At 40.2% G+C, this 22,589-nt stretch overlaps 1 protein-coding gene across 4 annotated transcripts in view; it reads left to right on the top strand.

Annotated features, from left to right (window-relative positions):
* Window positions 1-22,589, top strand: part of BICRAL (BICRA like chromatin remodeling complex associated protein) — a 47,023-nt gene that overhangs the window by 6,419 nt on the left and 18,015 nt on the right. For 2 of the 4 annotated variants that reach the window (XM_063328559.1, XM_063328558.1), the window contains exons 1-4: window positions 4,551-5,038; window positions 19,187-19,235; window positions 21,977-22,025; window positions 22,109-22,177. In XM_063328559.1, coding sequence (XP_063184629.1) covers window positions 4,705-5,038; window positions 19,187-19,235; window positions 21,977-22,025; window positions 22,109-22,177 — 501 coding nt within the window. In that variant the 5' untranslated portion in view covers window positions 4,551-4,704. Of the gene's footprint in view, window positions 1-3,433; window positions 3,811-4,550; window positions 5,039-19,186; window positions 19,236-21,976; window positions 22,026-22,108; window positions 22,178-22,589 lie in introns of those variants that run through there. The other 2 variants (XM_063328561.1, XM_063328562.1) reach the window with 2 other exon arrangements.

Genomic DNA, 22,589 nt, shown 5'->3' on the forward strand with positions numbered 1-22,589 from the left:
TTGAGTGCCCTATTTTTAAAGTGTTGTGACCTCTGCCTTTCTATTGCTTGTGCCTTTTAATGATTTGTTTCTGTGCCTTCAAGCTTAGAGTTATTTATTGTTATCTAAATTAGTAATTAATAAAGCAGTATGTAGTTGGATAAATGGTGTGTCTAGTGATGAGCTGGCACAAGAAACGTGTTAAGGGATGGAGAGGTAAAGAAGCATGGGAGGAAGAAGTGCCATCGATACCGCTGCAGCACTCAGTCTGAGGAAGCAAGGCTGCAGTGGAGTAAATGGCATTCTTTCCCATCCAGTACCTCAGAGAAGATGCAGTGAGTTGAGGTTACAAAACCAACTATTCATGGAAGAATCTTGTGATGACTGTGGAATTCATTCTTTTAATGCAAATAGCTTAGTCCTTAAATTCTTTCTTATGAATCTGCTGCTGCTTGATCTTCTTTTGGGGTACTAATTTATGATTGCCCAAGGATTGGAATGCTTGTGATGCAGGCCTGGAAAAATGGGCTGAATAATAATGAAGTGGCCTGATCTAGGAGAAGCCTGGAGACAGAATGAATGGGGAGGGTGTTTTGTACACCCTTATTTTCTCCCTCTCAATATCTAAGCCTAGTTTTCACATCTGCACAATCTGTCATTTCAGAGCTATGTATTTCAGCTCACTGCAAATGTCATGTGGTGTCTTTGCACACCTATGAGAGTGGTAGTTGTTAAATAGCATGGTCACAGTTTGACAGCTGATGTCAAAATATAGCCAAGTAGTATGTTGTGTGATGGGTGCATGTGATGTTCCCGGTAGCTGTACTTAAGAATTATCACGCGAACGTCTGTCTTCCCCTATTCCTTTTTGATGCTGGTCTTGCCTTTTTTCTTACGGTTATTCCCTCTTATTCCTTCTGAAGCTGCTACAGGAAAATGAGTGGGAAAATGAATGAATGAATGTGATTGAGGAAGCTCAGGAGAGACAGCAACTGAATGTCCATTGTACGTAATTTGGAGACTAGGACTCTGACCGAGGATGATGGCTCTGGGCAGGTGACCTTGGGGCAGAAGAATTTTGACATATTAGGGTCTTTTGTGTTAATGCAGTAAGGCAGTGAGAAAAGGGGAAACTTCCTGGGGCAATGATACTCAGTTCAGAAACACTATGTGATCCTCTTAAAAAAGCATGAGTACCTCATGGCAAAAACCAGTATTTCTTTAGAATCATGGTCTGGAAAATTCTGTAGTACACCGGAAAATAATAACACTACAGCTTGAAGACCACATTCAAACTTCTTAGTATTAAAGGTAACATTAATTTTAATTTAAGTGCACACTTCATATAAAGTCACATCCAACTCTTGGGTTTTTTTTTTAGTGAGTGTTTTTACCTGAGCCAATTTTGCTTCTGAACAGATATAGCAAATATAGAAATAGATGCAAATTTACTTCTGCAGAGGGTACAGTATGTTCTGGTTTTGTTTTGTCCACTCAGTGGCAATGTAAAGGGTTTTCGTTATTAAAGTCACTGACTTGCGTAGGTCTGTAGAAATCTAGTTGCTTCAGGGTGCTTCACCATGTAGATGTTAGCTCTCCTTCCATTTGTGTAATGCCCCTGCAAGGTTATTGCTGAGGCTGCTTTGAAGCATCCTTCAGGGAAAGCGAGTTTAAATTATGGTACAATTGTGGACAATTTATGTGGCTTCCTTGTGTTTCTTATGATAACGGAATCTATTCAAAGTCATTTGTCCTTCTGCCTCCTGTTCCTTCTTTGTATTGCCTACTTCCTATTTGTGGTTTCTGTAGGACTGGGAGAATAATAATATACTGATCAGATATTCCGCCTTGTAACCTCTGAAGCAAAGTTCCTTCCTGTTAACCAAATCAGAAGAATGCTTGTGGTGTCTCTCCTGCTCACAAGTTCTTACTTGAGCAACATTCTTTAAAGCCAGTAGGCTTTAATTCAGGGCAGGGTTTGGCCCCTTGAAGTTAGGAACCTTGAAGTTTGGCCTTTTCGATTTTCTAATGCTAGTGTCAGGCCTGCTATAAGAGCTCTTTGACACGTGGTATTTACTTCCATATTGTTGGCTATTCAGGCCCATACTGTGTTTATGAAAGGTGAAGTTAATATGTTGGCTGATGGACTAGGCAGCACCATGCTTGTGTTCAGTGTGTCTAGACTGTGTAAAGGATATGTTGGACTCATGCTAAGGCCTGTTGGCTACGACTTGACCTTTCCAGTTAGGGAGTGATTTGAAACTTCACCCGAATTCCCTACTGTGGGCATGCATGTAAACAACAATTGCAGGTAGGTCTTGGCTTTGGCAAAGGTTTGGAATCAGGCTTAACCATTGTTTCCCATATTATAATACAAACTGGTTGATTACTTAAAAAATAATATAACCAGATTCTAACTGGTTGAGTTGCTGACTTTTTTTAAAACATAAAAAATCTGGCCAACTTCTTGGAGAAAGTCCATTTAATACACTGCCCATAACCGTTTTCATGTCATTGTATTTTAAAACTAAAGTTGAGCTGTAAACTAATAAAAAATAATATGCTACTAAATAAAGTCTTCAAATCCTTGTCTCTGAGGAGTTTTAACAAAGTTATTTTTTCTTAAAAAAAAAAAAAAAATAGAAAAGGTTGCTGTGTGCAAGACCTTGGGAACTGCAATTACTAGCAGAAAAAGGGTCCTTAAAGAGATTTCTTGTTTTAAAAGCATTAACATACGTATCTCTACATGCTAAGAATCTAACTTGTTTTCAATCAAAATGTTTTTGCTTCAAATCAACTAGGCTTGTAAGATCATTTGAATGAAGAATTTTTAGTTATATTTGTAATGAATAAAGCCAGTATTTTGAGTTAGTTTTGTATAACCAAAAAGCTTTGAATAAAAGTAACACTTTTAGTAAGTAATGTAACGCATTACTTACTAGTTACATTACATTACTTACAAAAGTAACACAACTGAAATAAATTGTAGAATTGTATCAATGAACTCTCAGTGCTATAAGCTTTGACTCCAAATTAGCATTTTTAGGCTACCCAAAACTTTGACTGAAATGCCTGTCATTTGTTTCCACCAAGGGTGATAAGAATGTATCTTAGAGTATTCCAAATATTACAGCTTGTAAGTAGATCAAACCTTATGTTTTTAAAGGTGACCTTGCATTTTATTTTTCTGGCAACCACCGCCCCCCCCGCCAAAGTGTGTAGTGCTTTACAACTTTATTATGAAGAAAATCAACCAAGTTGTTAATATCCTTTTTAGTGGGGAAAAAAATGTTTTTTACTTTTATGTAACCCAAAAGACACCCCAACTTTTAACCGAAAGTAAAACAACTGAAGCACGTATAGCTCTCCATATCTACGGCTTTCTCAAAAAAAAAAAAAAAAAAAAAAAAAGAAAGCAAAAAGGCTAAACTTTTTAAAGGGACTGACTGTAGAAAAGGCGCAGCGAGGATCGCGCCGGAGCCCGGGACTCATCATGTCAGGGCGGCGGTGCCCGGGCGCCGGGCTGCGGCACTCTCCGCCGGCCGAGCCGAGCGGAGCGGCACGGCCGGCCCGGTCCCCGCCGGCGCGGAGCGGTGCGGCGCGGCGCGGTGTGTGTCGGCGCGGGTGCGGTGCGCTGCGCGGTGTGGCGCGGCGCGGTGCGGTGCCGCGCTCTCCTCGCTCGCTCGCTCTCTTTCTCTTTCCCCCTCGCTCGCTCGCTCTCTCCCCCCTCCCTCCCTCGCTCTCTCGCTCTCCCTCTCTCTCTCTTACACTGCCAGCCCCTGATGTGATGGCGAAGAAACCCCGTTGACAAGGCACTGCTTTTTCATGACGGTGAGTTTCCCTTTGAGTGTATTATAATTTTGTGATAAAAATTTCAAGGAAAAAAAAAACACACAACCTCCTTCCTCCCTTCCTTCGGGGAGGGAAAAGAGAGGGGGGAAATCTATCTCCAGACAGACAGAAAAGAAAGAGGAGCAAATTAACAACCAGGAGTTGCCAAAACCAGGATATTAGGTTTCAGCCCAGAGAGCTATTGGCTCTGGGGCTATGTATATAAATATATATCTAGAGAGAGAGCGAGCGAGAGGGGAGACGAGGAGGAAGAAGAGGGATATTTTGTGGGTGGCTGTTGTTTGGGCAGATGTGGATTCACATGGAAATGAACTATATATTTCTTTTTTCGGCGAGGCTGGTGGTGGTGGCGGCTGCTGAGGGCACTTAAAAAAAAAAAAGTTGTTTCTTAAAATAAAGGCGGGGGGGTGGGGTGGGGGGGTAGAAGGGAGAGATAAGGTTTCAGGTCCAGGCTGATAGCTGCAGAGAGGGGAGAGGTTTGGGGTGGGTTTTTTTTTTTTTTTCTTGCTGATGCCATGCAAATTCAGGAGAGGAGGGAAGAAAAATCTCTTTTAATGACTCATTGATTGAGCCGGTTTAAAATTAGTTGTTGTTGTTGTCTTTTTTTTTTTTTTTTTTATTTTCCGCCCCCTTGATGGCCATCAAGAGAGGGATGGAAAGAGGAGAGGAGGGAGAGAGTGTGTGTGTGTGTGTGTATGTGTGAGTGTGAGAGAGAGAGTGAGAGGGAGAGAGGGGGATAGAGAGAGTGTGTGAGGGAGAAAGAAAAATAATCTTTTCAAATCTCCTCCCTCTTTTTTTTCCCCCCTCGTTTCTTTGCTTTTCTCTAAAGCTCTGTGGTCTGTGAAACACTCTTTCTTCCTCCTCGTCGGGAAAATGGAGACACTTCGTCTCTCTCCTAGCTGCGGAGCTGGGAAGGATTTTTCTTTTCTTTTTTCCTTTTTCACTCCTGGCTTGATTTTTTCCTTTCCCCCGTCCACTCGCCGCCACCCTAATCTTGTCGTTTCTTTGAGCCGCCGGTGTCTCAGATTTGTGCCTTCTGGGGATTTATTTTTCACTCGTTTCCTCGTTTTCGGTGTCGCCACTCGATTTGATTCGATTTGTTCGGTTCTTTTATTTGCGATTTCCTCTGAATGGCTCCGTGCCTCCCGCTCTCACCCGAGGAATGGAAGCCGTGCTGCTTTTTGTGGGTGCGCGACAGGCTCGGGCGGTAGGTTTGGGTTAATGCGCTTTTCCCCCCCTCCTTTTCGGGACCGAGTTTTCCGCTGTGTGTGTGGTTTTTATATATATATTCCCCCCCCCTCTTTTGGAGAGAGAATATTTAACTGTAACGCCTCGCTTTTTTTTTTTTTTTTTTTTTTTAAATAACAATAAACCGTCTCTTTCTGGAGTAACCCGCTTCGCTTTGCTCTAGAGTGGATGCGAACGCGAGCCTTTGTGCTGCTGCTGCGGTTATTTTCTGTGAAAAAACCAACGTTTTACAAGTAGATTTTTATTTGTGGCTAAAAGCGGTGGGCTGCGGAGGGGATTTTCTGCCATCCTCGCAGTTCGCATTTATTGGGTTACGGGGAGGAGCAGAGGGGGGCTTCAGTACTCGAGTTATCAATTTGTTTCTATTAATTGCAAAATTCACTTACGGGTTATGTCAGAAAGCAGATCTAGTGATGTTAAAAACCGGGCAAAATTAAACGACGTGTAGAGGACACGTTTGCATTGACTTAGAACTGATACTAAATAATCACGGGGGGAAGGGGAGAGATGTGGAGGCCTTCGCTTTTCCCTGGTTCCCTGCTCCCCGCTCCTCCCCTGCTCGGGGCTCGGCGGTAGGGAACGAAACGGGGTATGGAGGAGATGGGAGAGCTCGTGGGAGGCGGCCGCGGCCGTGCCCGGGCTCGGCGGCCGGCGTTGGCGGTGCCGCTCTGGGCGGGAGCGGGGGGAGAGGGAGCGGGGAAGATGGCGCTGCCTGGCTTCCTGCCAGCGTTTGTTGCGCAGTTTCGCTCCCGACTCTCCTCCCCCACGGGCGCCATTTTAAGGTCCTTTCTGCTGTCGCCGCGCCGTGTGGGGCGTTGCCTTCGCGCCCCGCTCGGGCCATTTCTTTTTCTGTCGCGGAAGCGAGAAGTCCTCTCCGTGAAATCACAGAAGCTGCTTGCTTCTCCCCCTCACCCCCCCTTTTTTTTTTTAAGAAATTTCTGTAGGGAGTTTATTCTGTGTGTGCTTTGTGGAGAGAGGTGACGGGTTCTTGGCTGTGGGTGGTTTTTTGGGGAGGGCCCCGCCAGAGTTGTCGCTCCGGATCGGTGCCACCTCAGGCGTCCCCCGTCTCCCCAGCCGTCTGGGCCGCGGTCCTGAGAGGAATTCGGCGGGCTCGCTCCAGAGGGGCCTGCGCTGCCAGCCTAAAGCCCGTAAACATCGCTTCAGAGCTTGTTTTCATCTCATTAAAACATGCCTTTCGTGTCACGAGATGCCTTCCGAGTGCAGGAAGAAAAAAAGAGTTGAAAGAACATCCTCTTCTGTTGAACGATGACCAAAAAATACAACTTGCCATTAAAAACAAGAAATCCACCTTTAAAAAGCGCTGTAGTGTAGCATATAAGGCAAAGTCATCCTCTGTCAAGAGCCTTCAATACCTCTAGAAGTGCTTGCAAAAATACAAGGGCAAGTAACGTTTAGGTGGGTGGGTAGATAAGTCATTTTGTTGCTATTATTCTCTTGGTAATTTTTTTTTGTGAAGGGGGGACTAGGATCTTTTGAAGTTTTTATCACTTCTTTATGTCGCACAGGAAACAGTGCTTTTTCCAAATTACTCAAATTTGGCGGTTCCACTTTAGCAGGCTTTTTAAGTTTTGGGTTGGTGCTGTGTTGAAAATGGTCTCCTGTTTTTTGACCAGAACTTAACACTTTTTTTTTTTTTTTAACATTTCTGTGTGATTTCATCAGTGCTCATGAGGCTTGAGTTTAATACCAACAACATCTGTATTCAGGAACAGCAAGTATGCTGCCAGACCAACTCATGCTGCGCCCGCTAAGGAGTATGGAATGCTTGTTTAGTTTTTCGTTTCATGATTTTTGACAGATCAGAGGAGGGCTTTCCCTGTGCCTCTTGCTCATTCCTGAAGGAAGGGAGATTTTTTTTAAATTTGGGATTAATTTTATGTTTTTTAAAATTCTTTGCCTGTTGGTGTTGAAGGGTTTTAAACAACGTTTCTAGTGACATACGCGTTTTTATTGCTTGGAATATACTAAGGAAATTGCCTTGATAGTAACTCTTTTCTGAAGACTTTCTTGGGGATAACCTTGTTAACGTTTTAGCTTTTTAAACAATACAGCTGCTAAAACTTTAATTGTTTGAAAATCAAAGAATTGTGTGGAGTACAGTTTTTGTTCACACATTTCATTAAATCTTACTACATGAAATTCACTCTTGAAGTGATGATTTTTCATTTTCGATGACAGTAGTCTGGGGATTGAGGTAGTGAATTTTTAGTGGTAGTGTGTTTTTTATACAATAAAATTAATCTGTCATGTACTAAGGTCTGGCAGATTGTGTGTTGATTTTTTAATTAATTTGTGAAAATACGGAAGAAATGACAAAAATGGTATAAAACCGGCTAGTTTATATCCTCTCGGGGTGTAACGCTCGTCCGATGACTATGTATACTCTCTACTCTGACCTGCTTGCATTAAAGCAGATGTATTCTCATCTTGAGTTGAGATCTTTGGCAGGTAGTATTTAAATATACTAGAGCTATTCTTTTTAGATCTGTTTCTTTGGCCAGGTCTGAGCCTAAAAGTTTTTTCTTTTTGTTGTCCTTGCAAGTAGTACTTCCTATTTTGCATAGCTTGTTTATGTTGATGGAGGAGTGCAGAAACTCACTATGTTTATACACTCTAATAACCCAGTTGTGCTTCCATTGGTGCCCCTTGGATTATTCACTAGTGTGATACTCAATGTATTTTAAGCGTGTTCTTATTTTGTTCATACTTCAAGCACTTGCCTTACACATTATACACGTACCATGAGTTGATAATACTCGTATTACATGTGTGGCTGTAGGTGAGGTCAGTGCTACATAGTTGTGCCCTTGACAGAGACGGTTCTACTGTAGCTAAATACCTCACCTTACGGATATGCCATTTTCCTGTCCACCCATGTGTCCTTTTCCAGTAGAGTTATATATTTAGCTTAATTGTACTGAGAGGAAAAACCCACATAACCACAGTTTAAGACACATTTCCAATTTTGTCTGAGGATCCTTTCTGTATCCATAAAGTTTTGCAACAGGGGTAAGTCCATAGTCTAGAGTTGAGGAGCCTTGCAGGCGTGGATGTGTTGCTGTGCTGCTTGGGCGTTCATTGTACTCTAGCTGTTTTTTCAGAGTTTTGCTGGTATGCTTCCACATCAGTTCCAGAAAAGTCGGATCTGCATAACTGCAGATTATGTTTTATAATGTGGCTCTAATGGACAATGATCATGACTTTTCATACTGCATTAGGCTTGTGATAAGTCTAATGGCTGGTGCATTTTAGCGTAGATGTAGCAGTGAGAGCGTGAAAGTGTGTCATCGCTGTCTAAGTAATAGATACAGTGCAGGCGTAAGAGCCTCTTTGATAATGTAGTTCATTCTGTTCAGAGCGTTGACATAATTTCTTCTAGTAGTTCTGGAATAAGCTGCATCTCTGCTTGAAAGGTTTTTTTATGGTGACATGCCCGGTCCAGCGTAGATACGGGAGTTGTCTACAAAAGCAAGCATGTTTTCCTTTCTTACAGTAGAGGAAAAGCAGCAAGATTAATAAACAGTTCTAACATTCATTGTGACCTGCGACTGTTCTAGTTTGAAAGTTGGAATAAGCAGTATCAATAAAGACCGTGTTTCACCAACTTAAATGCATAAACACCAACCCGAACTGATGTTTTTTCAAGATCATCATGTAGTTAAATGAATGTGTGTGTCTTCATTTTCAAATGTTCATTTGCCCTTGCTTTCATTGTTGAAAAAACAACTACTGTGTCTGTATTATTTTTGCTTTATTTGAGAATCGCTGAGGTTTTAGACAAATAAAAATTAACACAGACTATCAAGTTTTTGTATTGCTTTATTTTCTTGCACTAGTTTTAAAATGTGCTAGAGCTACTTCTGATGTTACTTTGAGTAAGGGAATACTTACCAAAAGCGAAAGTAAATGGGCAAATCACTGTCAAAACTTAATACAATAGCCTTTCTTTCATTGAAGGTATTAAGAAAGGGCGGTGAAATGTAGAGAAGGGGGGGTCCAGGGAGAAAGTTTTAACTTCATTGCAAGAGATTGATCATTTCTGTAAGGGCTGATCTTATGCCTTGTCTCAGGTGGAACTTACAGTAGTTTTACTGTGAACTTGATCTGAGGAGTGTGGAACGTCAAGACCTGGTGTTGAAGCTTGAATTTATTGAGATGTGTCGACCACAGAAAATACCTTGGCCCTACTGAAAGAGGTGGCACAATCTCCGTTGGCATCAGCAAGGCATTGGCTTCAACAAGGACAAGATTCGCAGTGTGGCTGACTTTCAGTCTGGTTTTGGGGGCATTGATAAGGACTGCACTGCTGAATTAGTTACACATTTGTCAACTCATCATATTCAGATTTCAGTTGATTGCCCAAACATAGTAACTGAAAGGAATATAAATCTCCATTCAGCTTCAGTTATTGTCAGTTGTTAGCTGATACTAGCTTGTGTGAACCAAGCCTGTGGCAAGGTAGCCAGTTTTGTGTGGTTGGTTTTTAAGCTAGTAGTATGGACTAGAGGGGCAGTGAAAAGATATTAATTGGACATTGGTTTATAAATTAAATGAGAAATCAGTTCATAAGGATGTTACGCTATGTATTTTATCAGAATCTTTGAAAATTTTATGCACAGAATGAGAAGCATGATACACAGGTATTCTGTAGTAGAAGCAAGGTAAAAACATCTGAAAAACTGACTCTGCCTTTCTTGAAGTATTGTGTTGCACAAATAACGTATGTAACAGGCTGAGAGAGTTGGGGTTGTTCAGCCTGGAAAAGAGAAGGCTCCGGGGAGACCTTATAGCAGCCTTCCAGTACCTAAAGGGGGCCTACAGGAAGGACGGGGAGGGACTCTTTATCAGGGAGTGTAGTGATTGGATGAAGGATAACGGTTTCAAACTGATTTAGATTGGATATTAGGAAGAAATTCTTTGCTGTGAGGGTGGTGAGGCACTGGAACAGGCTGCCCAGGGAGGTTGTGGATGCCCCATCCCTGGAAGCGTTCAAGGCCAGGCTGGATGGGGCTTTGAGCAGCCTGGTCTAGTGGGAGGTGTCCCTGCCCATGGCAGGGGGGTTGGAACTAGATGGCCTTTAAGGTTCCTTCGAACCCAAACCATTCTATGATTCTGTGCTAATAGACTGCATTATTACATGCAGTAGTTTCTAGAAATACTTAAGAACTTCATTTGAGCAGGTGAACATTTATTTCTTAAGGAACTGTTCAGATTACACCTCCTTTTCTTCTTTTGGGATGAAGCCAGGACCTTTCAAAATGTTCTGTGAATATTGAGATTCCTGAAGAATTGTGTATGCGGTGAAGCAACTTAGAAGACAAGAGCCCAAAATAGGCCATAGCGTAGCGATGAGGATACTCACTGCAGGAGAAATGGGCTGAGCCGAGCGTTCAACCTGGTGAATCCCATGGGTTGGTAAACATCCTGACCTGCAGGCTGAGAGTTACTCTGAATTTTCTCTATGTGGTTTAAAAAAACCTCTTGTTTACAGGTGAAAATCTTGTCAAGATTTTGATGTTGCCAAGAGCAGGTCTGGATGCCGTAGGAAAAAAATTGCATTGGATAAACTAGAAGTTCAATGCTGAACATGTGTGTCTGAGGGAAAGCGGATTTTAGACAGCTGCACTGCAGGTTCACACATGTGCTCGGTGTGCTTGAGAGTAGCTGGATTAACCTTTACTATCATACATACTGTTAATAATTGAACTGCATGTTTCCATTTTTTCTTAATATATTAAAATATCACTGTAGTTTTTGGAAGCGTTGTAAGTTGCCACATTTACCAAACTCAAATTCAAAATTTTTTTTTTCTTTATGGTCTACTAAAGGGAAATAAAACTTAAGAGTTGAATAAACAACCTATTGTAGGTTGTCGTGCTTTAGTGTGTGGGTTTTGTTTGCCCTTCTGTATATGGAGCTGGTACTTCACAATTCTGTAGGGACCCTGCTTGTCCTCTTAGCTGTTCACCTCCTGCCAGATCTCAGAAACCATGAAGATGTCTAGCTGTTCATGAGAGGTAGAACTTCTTGTATTTCTCTTCTGTTGCTATTTTTCTGACTCCTGAATAGCTCCCAGTTTTTGTAGAGAGGTTTTGCATCGTTCAGCAAATGTCTGCTTGTACTGTCGCATACAGATGTCTCTGAAATACTGATGATTAAATTCAGTTTTACAGCTAATTTCAAACATTGCAAGTTCATCTTAAAAGTACTGCTCAGATTTAGAATCTTGGAATGAAAACACTTGCATATTGCGCTCTGTTACTAGGTTAGAATCCCAAATTTCTTGCTTCGTTAGCTCTTTAGAGCACAGTTCCTGGTAGATTTTGCAACAGTATAGTAGTTACTTTTTGTTGATTACTCTGGAAGAGAAAATTTTTGTAAGGAATAATTACATGTTGTAGAATATAAGCACAGCATGGTTTACAAGTGAGTAGTTAAATCCTTGTGTTTTACAAAGTACATTTTAAAAATTAATTTTGCTTCCTTATTCCTGTTGTCCTGAAATGACAACTTTTTGATAATTATGCCTCCTATATTTTTGCCTAAGTAAAACCGAGAGTAAGATTTTAATTTGCGATCAAGTTTTTCAGTATTTACCTCTTTTCCATTGAATACTCCATCATTATTCCGCTGTACATCATTTTTACAGTTATGGGAGGGGAAAGTGGAAATACCTCTTAATAATTGTTTCTTTGTATTCCGTCTGTGTAAAAAATCAGTTTTTTGAAAATAAAGGGCTTGATGTGGTAAGCAGCTCATAAGTTGATCATAAAATACATGCTTGGTTAGTTACAAGAATCTGAAATTGTCCAGTTTGTAAGATATTAGATTGTTCAAAAGTAGCATGGACTTGAAATGTAAGAGTAAAATATATGGTAATAAGGCTTTGAGTTTATACTTCTTTCTTGCACTCCTGTGTTGTAGAGAATGCAAATGTGGTGCGGTTGTTCCTCTATAGGTAAGTTTCCTTCAGTGAATCCAAGGCTGCCTGTTTGGTAGGAACCTGAGAGATAACCGATAGTGTAAGGAAGGCAGTAGTTACAGCATCTTAGCAACCTGAAGTGCTCACTGCTTAAGTGATAGGCATTACCTAATATGTGCTAAAATGGCGTTTTTTTCTTTTTTCCTAGTTCAGAAGCACATTGAGCAAAATATTAGCACTGTGAAAAGTAATGAGAGTCATGGTGGAAATTTGTGTGAGGGAAGGACTTCAGCTCTGGGCGTTTTGCCTCTGCAATCAGTGTGGAATCACTTAACGCTGCTATGATCCTTTGATGTAATTTAACAAGGGATGGATGCTTGTATTGGGTTAATAGAGTTATCTTACATCTGTATTCAAAAAGAATATGAGGGATAAAGACGTCATAAATTGGATGTAGCACTCGTGAGTTCACTACAATATAATTCTCTACAGTGACTACTACAGTAACTTTGATTTATTCCATTTGTGTTGTTCTGATGATTACTGTTACAGTGACAGCGTATTTCTTAAGATATTCCATAGTGAAGTTACTATTAATGTTGGGATTTTAGATTAACATTCTGGAGAATGGTGTAGAGCAACAGAACAGCACAGATTTGATGGCTCAGATCCATTATAAAGCATGACAGAGGTGTCGTCAAGAGCTCCTGCTGACTGGATGTGTACAAAGTCTTACCGAACCTGTGAGGATTAGTGGGCGTATCTCGTACCTCAGACAGTAGTTGCTTCAGGTGCTATGTATGTTACTGTATGCAGGTTTGACTATCTCCCACTATAAAGCTGTAACTACAGCAGACATTTCCGGGCTTTAATGCATTGATTTCCAAAGGTCAGTGTTCACTCTTAGAAGTTGTTGGCCAGCATGCTGCCAGTCAGGAATTGATCCCATGTAGTTGCATGGAAGTTATGAGTCAGTAGATTTGTACAACGGTTTTGCAGATAAATTTATTTACTTGTGGCTTACCGAGTTTTGCTGGTGATCGTATCACACCTTTGGGAATTACTGCTCTAAATGCTGCTTTTCTAAACTTGCTACTATCTTAGGATCTTAGGCTTTTTACAAGATGTGAAAATAATACTTTACTGCTTTGTATCTGAAGTTATATATTAAGGTTGTATGAAATTATAAATGACTTTGAGAAAGGAAAATAATTATCTGTGACAAGCTTATGTACATTATATGAAGCGTATATGAGTAGTTGGACTGTTCTGGACCAATCCAGTTTTAATAACTCTGCAGGTTGAAGACCCTGCATGTGTTGCATGATACTGTGGGTTGTGTAGCATGATTAAAAGTTTAGTCTGGTAAGGACCACGGGAGGTTATCTGGCCCTGCCCCCTGCTCTGAGCAGAACTGGCTTCAACGTTAGGACAGGTTGGTCAGAGCGGTTTGAGTTTTGAAAATTTCTAGAGAGGCCTCTTGCTTGAGCATTCTTTTTTGTGAACTTCTTTTTTTCTTATATCTGGTTGGGGTTTTCTGCATTGTGTGTTTTGGCTCTTGCCTCATGTCTTGCTGGGCATTGATGAGAAGAGGCTGGCGATGCTTGTCTCAGTGCCCCTTTTAGCTAGTGGCAGACTGCAGGTGGTGCCTCGGTTAACCTTCCGTTGTCCAGGCTGAAGAAACATAGTTCCCTCAGACTTTCTTAATGTGATGTGCCCTCAGGATTTTATTGGCGCTCTGCCGGACTTGCTTTAGTTTTTCTGTATTTCTGTTAAAGGGTGTGTGTGTGTGTGTCAAAACTGGACACAGTATTTGAGATGGGAGCTCACAAGTGCTGAGTAGAGGGGAATAATTGCTTGCATTGACCTGCCGCCTGTGCTGCAGCTAACGTGAGGGTAGTGGCTGTATTAACTGTACACATGCGGCTACAGTCCAACTGCTTTAAGCTGGCTGAAGCACCGCTGCCTTCCCCCCTCCTGAACTGCCCAGCTCCCTCCTTCCTATTCCCTCTCTTGTGCTGGCAGTAGCACTCTTGTAGCTCCGTGGCAAGCCGGAACCAAATCAAGAAGCTAATCCAAGTAGAAACAGATCAGTGTATTCTGTCAGATCAATTTTCTGTTCCAGGTGACTGTTCAAAGCCTTGAGCTGGCTCGGGGAAGGTGGATGAGGGGGCGCAGGTCTGCTCCCTGCCTCTTTTGTTGGTCTTTGCTCTGTAGCAGGCGAGAGCATTGAAAGGGAGGCAGAGGCTTTAAGGCCAAGTAATAACAGTGTCCCAGAGGACTGGCCTGCGTAGCTGGGATTTCCTTGTCAGTTTTATTACTTTCACCTTTTCTTATATTCTGTTTGGGAGTGTGTGATAAAGGGCACTCTGGTTATTTCCCAAAAGGGATAGGCAGCGCTGCTTCCACAAGTACATGGGACCCAAATTGAAGTATATACTGGGTTCACCAGTGCTGCATAGCAGGGGTATGAAATAAAACAGTAGAGGCTTTGCTAATAATAAGTTATGGGGAATATCTGTGCTGGGTTGTGACTAATTAGTAAGGATTGCCCTTTGTAAATTAGTTGGATACTAATCCAGGCAGGGCTGAGCTTGGCCTACTTATCAACAGATTTTTTTATTTTTTTTACTTTTTTTTTTAAAAGACCCTGTAGAACAGTGTTGATCATAACTAAGTATTTGTTAGGCTACACTGTAACAGCCCTCCAGCAGCTTGTGTGAACCTGCCCAATGTGTATTTTCCCCAACTGTGTCTAGTGTGGGCTCTTGTCAGGGCCCTGGTGCACTGATGGGTCCCGATGGCCCAGACAAGCCTCACCTGGAGCCTCCACACACACCCCTTGCCAACAGGCTGAAGCCCCCGTCAACTGATCCACATACAGAAGTGGGTCAGTCTTCAGGAGTCTAGGCCAGTGGTCTCCAGATGTTTTTGCACACTCCTATTGGTAAAAGCTTTTTGATCACCCCCAGGATATGTACATTTATTTACAAATTATATGCATGTACTCCTGAGGTTCTAATATTTTCTTCCTGCACCCCAGTGGATTGTCTTGTGCACGCCTTGTGGTGCACACACCCCCCTTTGGAGACCACTGATCTAGGCTATGTTAACTCTAGTCCTCTAATTCCACTCATTGTGTCAAGTTTTATTTTCAAACTGTGTTGGTTTAATATGGTTTATACCCATTTCATACATCAGTCATTGATTTGGCCTACTATGTGTTAACAAACAGTGAAAAGGACAGAATTTGTATAACTTGTGTATAGAAAAACTGAAAAGATAGCAAGAAAAGCAGCAAACTTTTCTTACCATTTGTGCAGTAGAAAATGTGTTAGAAAATTTCACAGGATAGGCTTGCTTTTATTAACACACTTTTAAATGATCATCTGTGTCAAGGTCATGTGTTGCTAAAGTTGCTTTCTTTTCTAAGTAGACTGAATGAGTAGTTGCTTTTGGGCATGTAAGGACTTGGTCTGATTGTGCACCTCCTCTGTTTGTGTCCTGAATTTAACAGGACACTAATCCTCATTGAAAATCTGCATCAATTAAGACGATTTAAACCTGCAGTTACATGGTTATGTGATCTCGGGTATGTGTGGCAAAACAGGAACAGAATTTAGTCTAAATTGGTAGGTTTGTGGCATGGTTGTGATCTTGATGGTGCTTTGATATACTGCTGTGTATGCTCTTTAAATTGCATGTTGGTCCTGTGGCATTGCACAAAAGCACTGTCATGCAGCATCGTGTTAGTATAGTGTTACCTAACCCTCATTTGTGGGGATATTGAGATGGTAGCGATCTGTCTGTGCTTTGTTTGCAGTTTTCAAGGTGCAGAAGCCTGTAGCGCCTTAGGCTGCGAATGCTGATCAGAACAACTTCTGAATGTAGCAAGAGCTGTGTATGAAGTGTGTTTGTGTCTCTGTGATGGTACATTGATCAGCTGGTTTTATACAGGTTGGGTCTTTGGTAAACCAACACTAAAAAAACCAAAAGGTTGACATAATACTTCTTTTTCATCTGTGTATAGAATTCTGCTAGTGATGGCAAGACTGTTGTTAAGGCTTGTTAGGAAGATGCACTTCTGGAGGGAACTGGTGGCGATTCTTGATGTTTATCAAAAATGTAGCTGTTTTCTTTGGGTTTTATTGTCTGTTGTAAACTGGTAGGAGTTTACCTTGGGTAGACTTTTCTTGTATCATACTTGTGAAATGAGGAAAAACAACATTATTTTTTCTAATAAAGCCAACTGCATGTTCATCTCAAGGGCTGAATAGGGAAAAAATGTGTATTACCATTAAGATTTTCTCTCTTTGGTGTTCTCATACAATTTATTTTCCTTTTGATCATTACATGCAGGTTTTCAAGAGTTTAGTGAACTTAACAAATTTGTCTAATTTGTGGTAGTAGTTTTCATACCTACAGGAGTGCTCATTGAACCAAGTTCTATGTGGTTACTTTCCATGGTGTTGAACCCTTGTTGTAGTATAGTCACAGTATTTGGATTGGTAAAGCAAAGACATTTTATTTTATTCAAATAACAGTGTCAGTATTGCAATATGGGATGGTATGGCATTTTCAAAACTAGGCATGCAGTATGAAAACAAAGATTCTGTTGCCTTTTGGTAGAGCTGATTTTTATGTTTGGTTAGCTAGGAGTCTTTGAAACCTTGCTCTTGAGACATGGAGATGCTGTTTAGTTGGAGGAAGTAAAAGCTTTCTGTAAGTAGTACCAACAATGCAGTTAAAGCAGAATGCTAATCACAACACTAATCTCTTGTTAATTTGCTCTTACTAATGCACATTTACATTTAAATTCCATGACATCATAGAACATTTTGTTACTTATTTAGCATTAAATTGCAAGATCAGTGCGCATGCTGGTGGCTGTATGCAACAGTGAGCAGATGTGCTGCTGAATCACGGGAGAAATTATTTTTCTTAATGATGCATAATCAGTCAGTGAATGCTGATTTTGTCAACATCTGAGGTAGTTTTCTGTAGCAAGGCTTTGTTTTCCTGTTCTCCAAGAGAGGTGATACTGAGGGATCCTTATAGTGATGTATCCTCTGGTTCTGCTTCAATCTGTCTGTAAGCTGAAGCACAGGAGATTGAAGAGAAAACCTGAATGAGGCTATGCAGTATAGAGAACAGGGAACCGTCTGCTAGTCTAAAATACAAACAAGTTTCAGAACCAGTGGAGTATAGAAGAATGTCAGGAAAGAGGTCACAGAATCACAGGACAGCTGAGGTGGGAAGGGGAGGTCTGGAGATTACCTCCTCCAATGTTCTGCTCACAGCAGGCTCAGCCAGAGCAGGCTGCTCAGGGCTGTGGTTCAGCTTGTTTCTGTGTCTCTCCAAGGATGGAGACTTCATAACCTTGCTGGAAAACCTGTTCTGGTATTTGATTACCCTGAGAGTTAAAAAAAAAAAAAAAAAAAAGTTTTTTTCTTGTGTTTAAATAAGTTTGTTTGCTTGTTTGTTTTGATTTGTGCCCCTTGCCTCTTGTTCATTTACTGGATAACACTGAGAAGAGTTTGGCTCAGTTTTCTTTACACCTTCCCACCGGCTACTTATACACGGGGATATGCCCCCATAGACCCAAGTGGAACCATCCTAGTGCTCTCAGCCTCTTGTATAACAGATACTCCAGTCCCTTCGTTGTCTTGATCATTATGGAGATCTGTATGAGGGAGAGCCTGAGGAATGATTTGATGTGGATCTGGTCAGGTACAGTAAGTTTGTTTGGCAAGAAGTAAAAGAGAGAGCAAAATGAATTAAGCCAAAAGTATATTAATAAATTTGAGTGATAAGTTTGATAACAGACTTTTTAAGGGAAGTTGAGAAAAAAACAGGGATGTGATGCGCAGTGATTGGTTTGATGTAATTAGAAGATATTGTGAAGAAGATATTGGATAACTGAATGGAAGCCAGGGTACCAAGAGGCTTAGGAAATGCTGGTATCAGCTGATAATTCAACTGGTGGATTAGCACCGGCTTCCCAGGGAAGTTGTGGATGCCCCATCCCTGGAAGTGTTCAAGGCAAGGCTGGATGGGGCTTTGAGCAGCCTGGTCTAGTGGGAGGTGTCCCTGCCCATGGCAGGGGGGTTGGAACGAGATGATCTTTAAGGTCCCTTCTAACCCAAACCCTTCTATGATTTTATTATTACAGAGATAATAAGGGAGGATAAAATGGTCCTGAGAGTTATGGACAGGGGAAAGGGAGAGGGTATAGTCTCAGATCACATTTTGAGAGTTATGGTGAACAGGAGAACCAGGATATGGAAACATAAGCTTCAGAGGAACAGCGATTAGAGGAAAGAGCGATGGAACATGTTTGGTCCAGGCAGCACCTGACTGAGTAGGCAGCGTTTAAGAGAGTTGGTGGTCGTGATGATGTGAGGCTAAAAAATTCAGTTTGGCTAATGCAAATTAATTCCTCACCTGTTGTTAAAAGGATTGTCAGAACTTTGTACTATTAATCACAAGTTCTTTTAAGTACTCTTCTGAGTATTGTTCAGGAGAAACTGGAAGTGGCCATTGTCACTAGCGATAGCTAAGAAAAGTATGCTAGAAAATAGTGTTCTTTTTACTGCTTTGTAATGTCTTGGCTATAGTTTTGGTTCTAGCCTATAACAGCACTGCCATGATACTAGCCTAAATTTGTTTACCTTTTTGGCTGGTCAGTATTATAGCCACTAATTTGTAACAGTCTTTGTAGGTTCTATAGTGTTCGGTTATTCCCTCACTGGCATTAGCTGGGAGTAAATTCCTATAGTATCATTTTAATTGAAGTCTTGAGATAGCATGCAGTGTTGATTTACTTATGACTTTTTTTTTTTTATTTATAGAAGTTGGTTTTAATCAGTTTGGTTAATCATTGGTCTCTCTCCAATTTAAAATTCTAAAAAAACCCCCTAGATGGTAAAACATTAGATGGGATTTTGTATGTTGTTATACGTGACTGAATTTGATTTTGAGATAAATCAGTGGACCGCTGTAGAAGGTGCAGGTTTATTTAAGAACTTTGTCAATAGTGGACATCTGTCAACTTCATAAATTGGTTAATAAAAAATTTTGAGATAGTCTAAATTCGTTTTATTGTTGAAAGCAATCTGTTGTCTGGTACATATCAAATATCCATCCTCTCCCTTTTTGTTCTAGTTGTCATGGATGATGACGATGATGAATCCTGTCTCCTTGATCTTATTGGGTAAGTTTTCCTTAAGCAATTCTTTCATAAAAGTTGGGAAAAATTGTGCAAAATCATCTTACAGAAGGTGATTCTATCTCAGTATTGTCTCAAGACTAGGTGACTTGCAAATGAAATGAGTAGCTTTGCTTCGCTTCCTCCATGTGGAGATGAGTGTATCGCAAAGCCGTCAGTCCCAGTGTGTGCCAGCTGACAGTCCACTTCCTGGCCTTCTCCTCAAGAGAGGCTAAGGAATGAGTGTGCATGGAGGTTGGGTTCTCTTCTCAGCTAGTGGTAATGTCAGGTCAGTGTTGAAGGACGTTACTAGGGATGTTGTTACTAACTTCATTTTTTTGATTAAAAAAGTAAAGATCTCAATTTTTTGAGTAGTGGAACTAGATACTTTGTTAATGCTATGCTTGTATTTTAAAGGGAAAAGTAAAGGTGTTCTTAATTGTAAATACTTGATTTCTACTATTAACATGGATTTATGTAAAGACGTTAGAAAAATTGAGTTACTACCCAGTACTGTTAAGTATCCACAACAAATGAATTTATCATCATTTTGCACAAAGATACTTGATTTTAAGAAAATTGGGGATTTTAACTGGTCCTCCCCCTCCCCCCCTCCCATCATTTCCATAATGGATTTATCTGGAGGTTTATAATTCCATATGGGAATCTCAAAAAATAATTAGGATATCTGAACCATGGGCAAGATTTTTGTAGATTGTATATGTAACAAGTTACCTTTCTTTAGCTAACATTCATGTCAGTATTCAAGAACAGATAACATGGTATAGTGCATTTAAAACATAAGAAGAAAATTGAGTATTTCATATATGATACTTTGTTCAAACTCTGCACGAAATTAGTATGACATCGGTCTCGTGGCAGCTACTAAAAGATTGTCTCTGTTTCATACAAGAATTTTTTACTGTCTTAAATGTAGTAAATAAATAGGGCTTTTACCTTTCTCATGCACTCGAAGCTTCCAGCGAAACCAGTGAGAACTTTAACTTCTGAAAACCGGAAATATCACCACAGTGGCTACTGTAATTTGGGGGTGACTGTGGATGCTATAGCAAAAGCATTGCCAGTAATGGCTGACAGTTACATTCTGTGAAGTATACTGTGCAAGATAACTAACTGATGGTAGCCATATGAAAACACATCCTGCTTGGAACATAAAGGTGATAATTGACTGCATGGGACAATTAAGTGCTCTGTCATGAGCATGAATCATGAGGATCCTGGTACAGGCTCACAGGTGGTCCAGAAAATTAAGTGGTCTCCTTACAGATGAGTGTTTGTGTGGAAAAATTACAATGTTCTTCCTGCTGCTGGCAGCAGTTACTTTCTTAAGCATCTAGAAGAATGGAAGACAGCATTTTTTTCCATCTGATCTTTGATTTCAGTAAGTGCTTTCTAAAATTCCTTCCCTACTAAAGACAATATTTAAGGTGATGAAGTGTTCTTCATTTTTAATTTTGTTTTTCATGATTTAAAGCTGGTGAGCGTAATTAGTATTAAATGGCCTGGTTATTTATCAGTAAAACTCATAAACAGGAGAGAGCTCTGTATGAGATCATGAGCTCTGCTCTCCTTAACTTGAAATTTAGTGTAATCTACTATGAAAACGACATTTTCATTTGAAAATATGTGTAACTACTATGTTGTAACTGTAATTGTACTGTAAAGTGCCTGTCAGGTACTGTTTGTAAACACGTGAATGCAGTTTTTTTTTCAGTGAAAAAAAGAGGAATAGAGGTGTATTTGTGCTTTTAGAAGAGTAGTTGTAAACTGAAAGATCTTTAACTTGTTCCCTCTTTATTTTCTAGGAAGATCAAGAGAGGAGAGGTGTTTGTTTCAAATTAATATTTTTTACATGAGAATCTCCTGCTTCTCAAGAATGTTCTATTATTACTTGTTAATCAATAAAGATGTTTTAAAGTCAGAAACCTCCGTGTCATTTTACTCTTCATGCTAGTGGATGTGTTGGGAAATGCTGTATAATTGTTGTATTAAAATAATCCCATTTAACATAACCTTCTAATGTTTTTTACCTGGTCTATATGTGCAGTTACATTAATATATTTTTGATTTGTTTGAATTTCCAACACTCGTTCTGTCAAACCACATTTTTAGTCTTGAGCTTTATTCAGTGGTAGTGCTAAGTTAATGAAATACACTAAAATTGTATTTCATAATATTTAATGAGTTATTTCTGTGGTTGGTTTCACTTGGAAAAGGCACCACTTTTTTCTCCCGAGTGAAGAGACTGTTACTCTGGGAAGCATAGGGTGTTTTTTTAACTTAAATTAAGGGTGGCAGAAAACATGTTAAAGATTCAGGTTTGTAAATACCCTCTTGACTTAGATATTAGCTAAACAGGCATTATAATTCATCTACTTGTTTTAGTTCTTGTGTTATTTGGTGGTAGTATTTTCCTTAGGTTGTGTGCTGTCATAAAATACTGTGTGTTGTAAGAGAATACAAGCAATACCCTCATAAAAGGAAGTAAAGTAGAATGCAATTAAAATTTTGTAATGAACATAATTTATTGCTTGAAATGTGTTGGTACAATGACAGCAAATACGATTAACATCTGAAAACTGTACTGATACAGGAACACAGATCCTCAGATGGTATAAACTTTCAGCTTTGCATTGGAGTCAGTGAAATAAATTAGCATCGTTAGTAGAAAGAGCTTCCTAGAAGTGGTAACCTTTTCTTTTCTTTTTTGTTTCCCTACCCTTAAGGGACCCACAGGCGCTGAATTATTTTCTACATGGACCTAGTAGTAAATCTGTAAGTAGAATTCCTGTGTATTAGACACACATAAGCTTCATTTAATGTATTATTTCTAAACGTGATTTTTTGTCCTTTACCAGAGCAATGAAGACTTGACTAATGCAGAATATTCTGTAGCCAACTCAAATTCAATTTTCGCCAACTCCAATGTAAGTGATCAGGTGATAAATTATATTTGTATTGAATTGCATGCTTCTGTTATGGCTCTAGTTGGCTTTTATAAAACTGAACTACGTACATGTGGGTTTTGACCTTTTCCGTATGAAAATTCTGAATGCTAACATAGAACCACCTCATGCTGTTAATAGAAGTATTTCATTGGGTTTTCAGTGGGGAATTAATCCGAAGATGCTGCACTGTTTGGCCATGTTTTGTAAATACATTAAACAGCTTGCTGCGCAGTGAAAATACTCTCCGGTGTAACTCTCTTCAGTAAACTGGACTTGTAATTTTAGTGATTGTAGATTTACTGCTCAAATGTAGACCTTAAAAGTTAGTCATTCATACATTTCCTCTGTGTGTTAGGGTAGATTTTTTTTAATTATTTCTAAGTAGATTCTG

The sequence above is a fragment of the Chroicocephalus ridibundus genome, chromosome 3 (assembly GCF_963924245.1).
Source record: "Chroicocephalus ridibundus chromosome 3, bChrRid1.1, whole genome shotgun sequence".
NCBI classification, from domain to species: Eukaryota; Metazoa; Chordata; class Aves; order Charadriiformes; family Laridae; genus Chroicocephalus; species Chroicocephalus ridibundus.